Below are 11,148 nucleotides of genomic sequence, written 5' to 3' on the forward strand. Positions count from 1 at the left end.
CCAGTGTGTGGCGCTCCCCGCTATAATTAAGGTGAAATAAAGAGAGAGAGACATACATACCATCAATTTCCAAATGTTGTTATTTCTTACCATATGTCGTCTTTCTTTTTATTGTCTTTATAACCACCAACACTGGCATCATAACGAACATTATATGTTTCGACTTTGATAATTAAATTCTCATTGATGTCCATTTCTCTTTTATTTCTGTGGTAATGTCTGCGTGAACCACAGTGAGTCTCTCCTTCCAGTCTGTCTGAGTAATGACGTGTTGTGTACAGAAACATCTTTGGAGTAGGGTTGGGGGTGGCTTGGGGGTTGCGTAGCAGCCACAGGAATATAAAATGGTAATGTTCACGTCTTCATGGCGATCACCACACCCCCCAAAATGAAACAATACGCTTGGATAGTAAGATAGGGTTTCGCAGCCTCACAAACAATAACAAACTTACGCACAACGTGAGAATCCATTGCACGGCCGTCTCAACATTGTGAAAAAACACGGGTTTCACGGGTAAAACCTGAGACTTTTGTAATTACATATTTTCTTATCGGCATTACTTTTATCTGGTTTGATAAGTTGTTTCATAAAATGTTTTTACGATTACGATTTTTTTTTTTTTTTTTTTTTTAAGTAATCTCGATCACAATATTCGGATCACTATTATCCAGATCACGTTTTAAAATGCAGGCCCCAGGAGACCAAAGGGGCGCTGTGCACTACACTACGCAACTCCCCGTTCCTGCATGGGTAATTAACAAGCAGGAAGTGCATCTACAAACAAGTCTTAAGCAGCCACGTCAGGGAAACCGAAGCTTGGTGGAGGCAGAAACGTTGAGATATATTTTTATTTCGTTTTAAATACCACAGTGACTTGTAGATTCTTTTTTTCGTCTGTACATCTGAAGAATTGTAATTGAAAGGTTCCGAAGAGTCGGTGTCTTAGTATTGCGAAGATGTCAGACATTGGGGACTGGTTTAAGAGCATTCCATTTATCACCCGATACTGGTTTGCGGGATCGATCCTGGTGCCACTGATTGGGAAATTAGGTCTCATCAGTCCCGTGTACCTGGTTCTGTGGCCGGATGCTTTTATTAACAAATTTCAGGTAATGTTGATTGCTATACAAGCACACGCTGAAATGTCAATAATAAGTGTATTGTGTTCTCTTTCCGTATCTCAGTATAAGTGAAACCATTGTTGACTACCTGCTCTAATTCTACGTATAAATTAAATTCGTCTTTCTTGAACTAGCAATGCATCTTCAGCTAGTTACATTGTTTGCCATCGTGACATTACTGTAATAGTTAGAGCAACTCGTGTTACCAACAACTGTATTACAGTGTATCGGCTGCGCTAAATGTACGTTTCAGTCTATATATTGTATTTTATAAATACACCAAAGTGTGTGCACGAGTGTTAAAAAATCTTGCGAAAAAAAATAATCTGTTAGTCAGGTTGAACACAGGATTTGTTTTTATTTTTTTAACTAGGCCTGTTACGGCTGGTTTTCATTGACACCAAAGCTGAGCATTATAGGGATGACATATTTCATAAAAGACCAATTGGGATACATTGGAGGTGGGATTTCCGGCGGTCTGCTTTTTGTTTAACTAAACAATTTACAGATTGGTTCGAACTTGTTAAACCTAACTGAAGTATACGCTTACCAACCGTTTTATGTGAATCTTTGGAACCTGAAGCATATCATCATTTTAATATGAACCCAACATTGTTACATCATATTTTTAATGTATGATGCAATGTGCAATTTTATTTCATGGTAGTAGTGATGCAATTGTAGAGTCGCACTAAATGCTTACTGGTGGTTAACCCATTGGCTAGGTATAGTAAAATATTTGTTTATCAGGTGTTTCCAAGATATTCATGTATCCCCTGCTGGGTTTGCATATTCGCTATCATAAAGATATTTAGTGGAGGCAGTCAAACATCTGTAATCTTGTATGTTTCAAGCCTATTTACTAATAAATGACGAGATACACATTTTTCATTCAAGTGACACATGCAACCATTCTATAGTAAGAATCAAACTCATCATCACAGTCATTTGTGAAAATGCAAATTGATTCTCTTTCTGAACAAGGACGTTTTTCATTAGTCATCTTAATTTTAAATACAGTTACTCATTTAATTTGTGGGAGAGCTGTGGGAATTGTTAAGTAACATAATTATAGTGGACAAAAGTAAAAGATATTTGGAGGCAATTGTTTAACGGAGCACAATGCAGTGTTTTATAAAAGGAGCAGTATGAATGATCTGGGGTCCAGCTTTGTGTGAGGGGGTGGAAAGTAGTAATGTTTGGAGAGCTTCATGCTGTTAAGCAGGCATGAGAGAATTCCACACTTTGCTGTTGAAGTAGTAGTGGCCGACTACTAATACTTCTCTTATCAAATCAAGAGACGTGGGAGCAAAGGCTTTTGTCTTTGTTCCTCAGACCCCAAAACCCAGTTGTTAATATTCTTGGTCTAGTACAGGGCTTCTCAAACTCGGTCCTGGGAACCCCCCTGTATCTGCTGGTTTTCATTCCAGCTGAGCTCTCAATTACTTTAACTATGCACTTAATTGAACTGATAATTTGCTTAATTTGACCTTTTTATTTGTTTTCCGCTCTTTACAGTTGCAGTTCAAGTTACTTATACAATTTTATAGCTAACTAGTTAAATTAAGCAAATTATCAGTTCAGTTAAGTGCATAGTTAAGTAATTGAGAGCTCGGTTGGAATGGAAACCAGCAGACACATGGTGTCCCCAGGACTGAGTTTGAGAAGCCCTGGTCTAGTAGGTAGACCAGCCTTTTCCACATACCAGTACTGTCTGTAACTAAAACAGTGTCTTTCCAAAAAACATATGGTGGGCACTTGAGTGCAGAACAAGGGCTAATCTATAAATGCAGAGTGAAATGAAGACGATAGTGAAGCTAATAAAGGGTCTGAACATTATACGTTACTGCACCCCCTTGCTAGTATACAGTGCATATGCAGGGGGTAGGGATGTTTGGGGGAATGACCACAACCCTGTTTGTTCTGATGATGATGATGATTATGATGATATGCAAATTAGGCTGCTGGCTGCTACAAAACATCCTGCTAAAGTTGCAGCTGGCTAACCTCAGTACAGATTTGAGAATGCTTTTCTGGCATCTTGGTTTGTGTGTTATATCATTTGCATAATGTCCTTATTTATGGCAGTCAGCAACTGAAAAAGGTCACATCTGGAAAGGTAAGAATGAGAAGTGTGACTGTAGAGTAAATGGGCACCAGTGTTAATGCTTAGTGTGCAGTGAAGGAGGGGGGATTGGCTGTATTTTCCACTTAGCTGTTTATAAGAACTTTGTCAGTTTTCCACGCTAGGGAATTATGAATGTCAAATGCACTTGTCTTTTTGCTTCTAAGACCCTGTAGAACTGTTGCTGTATTGCAGCCCAGACAGAATGACAATACCCATTTCAACTGGGGTGTACTGTTAGTCGAAAAGGCGTTATAAGGCTCATCCATAGAGTACAAACATTTCTCATTTTTCCTTGTTGTATTTTGGCAGTCACAGCTCTGAAGATAAACCACTATCACTAACAGTATCCAATAAAAACATCATTCAGGAGTTTTTTTTTTTGTGGCTATTTGAGATATTTAGAAAATACCGTATTACTTCAAATTAGCGCCCCGGCATTTATTTTAAATTGTTAAAAATGGCTGCGGCACTTAATTGAGGGCAGTGTTTATTCAAGGGCAACGTTTATCAGAAACACTATGGTTTTGTAACTGCAGTATTTTATTACATCATTTACAGTATTTGTAGAAGCGGCGGCATGAGAGCCTCCGATCTGCAGCAATATATTTTTGGGGCTTGAATACAGTACATTTACTGACAGTCAACGAGAGCCTATTAGGTGGGGGTTGGGAGGTCAGGGGAGTACTTTACCAGCGAATCAGAAGAGGAGGAGAGAGAATGGTAGTTGAGTGTGATGCAGTTGTTTTTAACGAAAACTATTACCTCTGAATATCGGTTTGATTTCTTTCTAAAATATATCCAACTCGGTTATTTTTTTTCTAACTTTAATTTTACATTCTTGTTTGTAATTTCTGTAAGAGAAACTGAAACTAAATATTCTAGTGAGCAAGTGAAGGACTGCTGTGCTGTTGTCTTTTGGGACTACCATAAAATAAAATGTGCTTACTAAGGTGTGTGAACATTAGTTTGTATTGCATGGTGGATTGAGGCTGCAGTCTCTTCGGGGGCGTCACATGTACATAGCCAGAGTAGCGAGTTTCTTTATTTATTTTTTGATCAGGGGTAGGAAAAAATACCTTTTCGTTTCTTTGAGTGCGGCATTTAAAAAGCTGGTATCTTAGTGAGGCATTAATTAAGGGCCATGTTAATTCAAGGTAATACGGTATATAGAAACTTGTTTTATGCACCAGTAAGAGAACAATTTCACACCAATCTTTTAAGATTCATTTACTGTTAAAAATGCTTTCTTTCAGATACATTTTAAGTGTGAGATGTGCACACTTGAATGTTTATTGAATACAGCATAGTTGGTTTTAAGGAATTTATATCCCCCAAAAAGTATGAAAGAAAAACAGCAAACTACTGTAGGCAGTGAGACAGTCTGCTATCTCATAACTGGATCACCATAACTTCTTAAATACCAGTGGATAAATAGCCTTTCTACAGTACAACATCAAATCAGTTGTATATTTGGTGTCAGATGGTCAACAGAAGATTAGGTTAAAATAGTGTTGTGACAGGGCTAAAGCTCTGCACATGTAAATAGTGTCTATTTGTATATTTAATTTACAGGTTTGGCAGGTATGCGGTAAATTCCATCCCTGCCAAATACAAGCGTGGAATGTGAATGGGTCTTCATTGAGTAAGAGGTATCAATCAAGTCCCAGCCACATGCTTTATAAAGGAAGCCAAGTTCTTTGTTTGGGAGCGGTGCTTTGTGGAGAGAAGGCAATGAAAAAGTTGCTCAGCCTGGTATAAGTGTTTGTACTGTTCCTTGTTGTGTGTGTGTGTGTGTGTGTGTTTTTTTTTTTTTTGTGTTAACTCTTTATTTTGTGCCTTTGTGTAATGTTCATGTTTATTAACAAATGTGCGCTTGAGCTCTTTCACTGAAGCTTTGCTGTCTGAGTTGTCCTTCCTGACAATAACATCTTGGGCCACTGCTCTAGCCTATCACAAGCATACTTTGATATGTTCAATTTAGCTTCAAAATTAAATATTTTGGTGTTCAACCCCATGTTTTCAGGGTCAGTGAATAGATTAAACTACTATAACTGGGCTTATTTTTTTTTTTTTTTTTTTTTTTTTTTTGTAATGGAATAACCCACGTTCTCCAAACTCCAGTCTGGCTATCCCTGGGTGACCCTACTTTCATTGCATTACATAAAACCGTGTTGAACTACCATGAAGAAAAGCTATTTTGGCAGTATCCTGTTTTCAAGAGTTTCTTGGGATATGACAAACAATGTAGATTGGCACCTTTTGCCAAAGAACAAACATATTGGTTAAGTCAAAGTGGATTGCATTTGTGAGTAGATTCCACACAATGTTTAACATTTTACTTGGTGTTCAGTTTTTTTAATGGTTTTCCTTTTTGTTTCAAGAGCCAAGGACTCTTTGTAGTAATTCATTGCTGACTATTTTTGCACTTTTTATATTGTAGAGCTGTTTGCAATTAGCATCTAAACAGGTCTTCTGCTTCTCCTCCTCAACAGATATGGAGACCGATATCCTCAACGCTGTATTTCCCGGTAGGCCCTGGGACTGGATTTCTATACTTGGTTAATCTTTATTTCCTCTATCAATACTCAACAAGACTGGAAACAGGTATGGCATAGATGGATAGAGACTTGCACCACCAATTTGCAGGGTTGTTTGGTATTTGCATGAATAAAAGTCATTTTAGAAATTAGATTTTTTTTTGTTGCTTCTAAAGTAAAATATACAGAATTTCCATTCTGAGGTGCAGAATGTTTTCTTTTTTGATGTTTTCTAAAGCCTATTTTATGCAGAAAAATTAAAGAAAATAAAATGGAACGTTGAAATATTTGGTTCCAGTTCTCTGAAGCAATTTGATAGTGTCAAGCATGTAGGCTGTGCATTGTTATAAATACGGTGCAATACAAAGTTACACCTGTATAAACACATCCGCTGGGTATTTCCAGATTTAGCCCATCGGCAGGCAGTGCATGGAAATTGCGGTTTTAGTTTGCCTTTATTTGTTGACTTAAATTGTGCAGTCTGTTTCTGATAAATACAAAAAGCATAATTTTAAAATGCACCCTGCTTGTGCAAAAAGAGTAATATATAAATAAAGTATTACAAGAATCATTTAAATTCTGAATTTAATAATCCAGTGATATTCTACAGTATTTTAATATTTTTAGGTGCCTTTGATGGAAGACCAGCGGACTATATATTTATGCTGCTCTTCAATTGGATTTGCATTGTTGTATCCTTTTTTCACACTGCGTTGTTGCACCTGGAAGTACTTGAAACCAGCCCCTATAATATAATATAGTTGTATCTTTAAATACAGATGAATGCCATGTTGTAATTTTACATATACGGTAATAAGAGAAACGCTTATCTGACTGTCATAAAACTCGGTTAGGATATTCCATGTGCTTGCTGTGGTTATCTTCATGATACATCAGATTGTTTTAATGTTGTATTTGCAGGTGAGGGGGGTATGGATATTCCATGAATTTATGATAATGTTTAAAATTAGTGTGATGGTTTTCAAGAATAATTGCTGTACTCAATTCCTTAACCATACCGTACAGATAACAGGCCTAATAATGGACATGCAGGTCAGCATTTCACATGTATTTTCAATGTGTTGCTTTTGAAGCACGGGGTGGGGCTGGGGGCTGGTTGGGCAGTGTTAATAATCTTAGGGGGCTGCATGTGGCCCATGGTACAGGTCTACTGAGTCCCTAGACTTATTACAGTACAAAAAACATTTCAGAAAACAGGTGTGTTGTTCATGGGCTGATTGTGTTTAGAGTGGTGATGGTACCTGTAACCACGTAAACAACAATGTAATTTAGTATTCAACAAAAATAATTGTAATTTTTAGGGAGCCACCTATTTTTCAGTTTCTGATAGTTCAGTTTGGCTGCTGTAATTTGTTGAAATGGGTATTCAACTTTTCAGTGGCAGGATATATAATGAGGGGGCTTTTGTGTGCTTGTACTTCAATTAACCACTTTTATAAATGTGATGAAACTAGGTTTGGATGTTACTTGAATTTCTAGGTTGAACTAATGAAGACTATTTTTTTTTAGAACTGTTGGTCCAAATGTTCACTTGTGGTGAATACAGTACTGATTGGCTAAGCCTAGTAAAAAAATGTGTGTACCTGTACAGGTGTTATGATTACAACAGTAGGAAGATATTAATATTTTTGTATATAGGACATTTATTTAATACATTGTTTTGTGTTTCCAGCTATTGATGATTCCTCTTATTATGTCAGTGTTGTATGTATGGGCTCAGTTGAACAGAGACACGATTGTATCCTTTTGGTTCGGCACAAGATTTAAGGTATGGTATGAATTGTTGTATTATGATTGATTTGGGAGTGGGGGTGTAGATGATTCATTTGATGATGATAATAATAATAATAATAATAAATAATAATAATAATAATAAAATAAAAAATCCATTACATAGGTTGCGTACATTGTAGGTCTTGTACGGTGTAATATGTTCTGTACAATTATTTTCAATGACTCAACTTATTAAACTGTTAATACAAAGTATGTATATTGGTTATAGGCTTGCTACCTTCCTTGGGTGATTCTCGGTTTCAACTACATTATTGGAGGATCGTAAGTATTTATTTGAGCTTTTCGCTATTTGTTCCACAGTAACCGTGCCCACCCTCATTATATTATTTGTGGTGGTGCTGACTGGGAGAAGCAGACCCTGATTGTTACGATGCTGACTCTGTGAATGCTGGTGTACTTGCAGCTGCTCCAGTCCTTCCTCACCAAAGTCTAAATTAAATCAGAATGCAAGCACATTATCACCGCTGTCAAGCTCTTAGATATCACGGCACTGTAGCAGGGCTGTCAATTTGATATTGCAGAGACTTCAGTAGTAATAAGTAGCCCTGTTTGACATCCTGTGGCCTATATATACTGAGCATCAAAAGAAACCTAACACTTATATTTGAGCATCAAAAGAAACGTATCACTTTATAGTTGGATAAAATTCATTAGATGTGATCGAAAAATGACAAACTCTGTTTTAGAGTAGGTGCAGTGACTTTTTAACAGTTGACATTACGAAGATGCTGCAAAATGATCTGTAGACCTTGGGCAGGTGTTGTACTCTTGGTTTCCCAGTTCGTGGCCTGTCAATGACAGTGTGTCTAGTTATTCCGTCTTGCCAGGTTTGAAATTGCTGGCTGTGAGCACCCAAGACGGTGAGCCACAGTACTCTGCCCTAGTCCAGCCTTTTTTTTTTTTTTTTTTTTTTTTTTTTTTTTTTTTTTGTGTGTGATTTTTCTTTTATTGCTTTTATTCAAGCTTGCAATTCAGCAGCTGAAATCACTCCATATCCAGTGTCCAATCAACTGTCTCACTAGTTAGCTGATTAAGTGCATATGCTTTAGTCATAGTCACTCAAGCATATCATGGTCACGGATGAATGATCTAAGTGATTAAAAAGAAACCAAAAACATTTAGTAAATGACCATCATTTATATACCTTTTTTTTTTTCCAAAATAAATCTGTTGTAATAGTAAGTTTCTTTTGATGCTTGCTATACATTGTGAAGTAACATGTTGCAAAGTATAGTTAACCAAACAATGCTTAAGATTATTATTATTTTTTTCAATCCAGGAACAAGGAGTGCTGTAGTATTTGTACACACATGTTCTCCAGACTTGTTCCATCATTAATACCGGGATATGAAATACAGTGGACATGACCTATACTATAACCTCAATTGGTATTGTCATAGTCAAGTTGCCTCTTCTGTTACAAAATAAGGTGAACAAATTGAATGTAAAATAATTTGACTTCTACATTGTACAATTGCAGGATTGTTAATGAGCTTATTGGAAACCTTGTTGGACATTTGTATTTCTTCTTGATGTTCAAGTACCCCATGGACTTGGGAGGGAGGACCCTTCTCTCAACCCCGCAGTTTCTGTAAGTTTTCAAGATACTGTTTGCTTCCCTCGTACATTTACCTTTCTAGAATTAGTGCTGAGACAAACATAATCTGTGCCAATATATGTATTAAAGTTGAAACATATCCTAGAAGTAAGAATAATATATTTTGAAGGCCCTACTTTATCTGACTGAATTAACTACAAAACAAAGGATGCCATACTGTAGTTGAGGTAAAAAATAGTTGTATTTAAGGTTAAAAAAAAAAAAAAAAAAAAAAAAAAACACTACATCAAATAGACAGCGTTTTTTTTTTTTTTTTTTTTTTTGTAACCCCTGCTTTTTGTCGTGTCTTTGCAAAAAACAAAGTAGTCATGGACACATTTTCATAAAGTAATAACATTATTTTTAACTTGAATAAACACTTCAAATAAAATAAATGTGGAAAAGGGTGTGTTGTACAATGAAAAAAAAAAACATTTACTCTCCATTTCCTTTCTCTCATTACATTCCACATAATAAACTAGGATTTCAACATGAAGAAAAACAAAGTGTTGACACAATGTGAGACATTTCTTTTGCAAGTTGGACCAGAGTTGGCGATGTACTTGAGCTGTGTCATATGGCAGACAGAAATGGGCACCCAGTGACTTGTTTCCCAAATCTGAAGTAATACTGGCAACTTTATGTAGAGAACTATTTTGGCAATTTGTATTGCTTGCACATCCTAATCTGGACTGCTCCGACAGTTGGAATTGGGTAGTCCAAGAATGGCACACTTGTATTCTTCTGAATGCAGATATGGAGTCTTTGTTAGATTTGCACTCACCTACCTCTTTCCCCCCTGGATTGCAGGTACCGCTTCTTCCCCAGCCGAAGAGGTGGAGTATCCGGGTTCGGAGCCCCCCCACCTAGCAGGGGACATGCAGCCGATGAGCAAGCCGGGGCCAGGGCTGGCCGACATAACTGGGGCCAGGGATTCCAGCTAGGAGACAACTGAGGAACCTCCCATTACAAGCAAAGACTTTAACTACTGTGCAAACGGATATTATTCAGAACACTGTGCGCTTTTGAGCAAAAGTTGTATCAGCCATTTTGGGATAAACGCAAGGTGCAGCAATGTGTCCAGTCTTGATGTCAGAGCAGCAGAAAAGTTTTTTTTTTTTTTTTTTTTTTTTTTTTGTTTACCATATTACATCACATTATGTATTTACATACATTGTCAACTGAACACAAACAAACACAAGCTTATACACATAAGAGGCAAATAATTCCTGAGAAGTTTGTGTGAAAGGTGTTTTCTATGGAAAGACGTACGCTTGCCTTTTACTCTGTTTTCAGTGTATCATTTCTTTTCCGTTTTTGCTGCAGACATATTGTCTAATGTTTTTGCTTGTTTGGTATGTGTAGCTTGGTAGCTATTAATTTAGCTACGTCAGTTGGTAGATGGAGATGAAAATGTACAATTTTTTTATATGCTGTATAAAATTATAAAAACAGCTGTTTTTGTTTTTTTTTTTTTCTTTTTGCATGATCTCTATGATTTTTTCCAAACAATATTGTAATTTAAAAAGGAAACCTCTTTAAATAAGTGTTGCACTGGTACAGAGTGCTTCACAACTGTTAAAACAAAGCCTTTTACTGGTAAACAGTCCCAGATTCAAATATTTCATACTTGCCGTTCATACAAAAGCCAAGCGCAGAGAACTGAAAATGGTCTGAATGGGGGAATGAATGAATGAATGAGTTGTATTATGTGTTTGTACTGATGTTCTAATACTGGTCTTAAACTCTGTAAGAGGTGGGGGAATGTGACATCTATCACTGTGCATCTAGCTGAGTATTTTCAGTTCGTTACTTGCTACTGCTTAGATAATTGATTCTAAAAATCCCAGGTAAAGACTGGCTGTAATACTGTGGCCCTCCTGTAATATTGAAAAATTGAGACTTGGATCTGTTGGTAGGAAACACATCAATTTTTTTTATGATAAATG

General features: G+C 36.7%; 1 protein-coding gene across 1 annotated transcript; it reads left to right on the forward strand.

Moving 5' to 3' along the window:
- The first annotated feature begins 628 nt into the window (after positions 1-628).
- On the forward strand, positions 629-10,653 carry LOC121314879 (derlin-1). Its single transcript, XM_041248611.1, has 8 exons — positions 629-1,110; positions 5,743-5,854; positions 6,415-6,479; positions 6,814-6,840; positions 7,481-7,576; positions 7,811-7,863; positions 9,083-9,193; positions 10,010-10,653. The coding sequence occupies exons 1-8, from the start codon at positions 958-960 to the stop codon at positions 10,152-10,154; spliced, it is 762 nt and encodes a 253-aa protein (XP_041104545.1). The 5' UTR covers positions 629-957; the 3' UTR covers positions 10,155-10,653.
- Positions 10,654-11,148: the final 495 nt, after the last annotated feature.

This window comes from Polyodon spathula, chromosome 4 (assembly GCF_017654505.1).
Source record: "Polyodon spathula isolate WHYD16114869_AA chromosome 4, ASM1765450v1, whole genome shotgun sequence".
NCBI classification, from domain to species: domain Eukaryota; kingdom Metazoa; phylum Chordata; class Actinopteri; order Acipenseriformes; family Polyodontidae; genus Polyodon; species Polyodon spathula.

Coding starts and splice junctions, on each gene's coding strand:
- LOC121314879 (XM_041248611.1), top strand. CDS start 958: ATGTCAGACATTGGGGACTGGTTTAAGAGCATTCCATTTATCACCCGA. Junction 1,111..5,742: donor CTTTTATTAACAAATTTCAG/GTAATGTTGATT, acceptor CCTCCTCAACAG/ATATGGAGACCGATATCCTC. Junction 9,194..10,009: donor CTCTCAACCCCGCAGTTTCT/GTAAGTTTTCAA, acceptor CCTGGATTGCAG/GTACCGCTTCTTCCCCAGCC.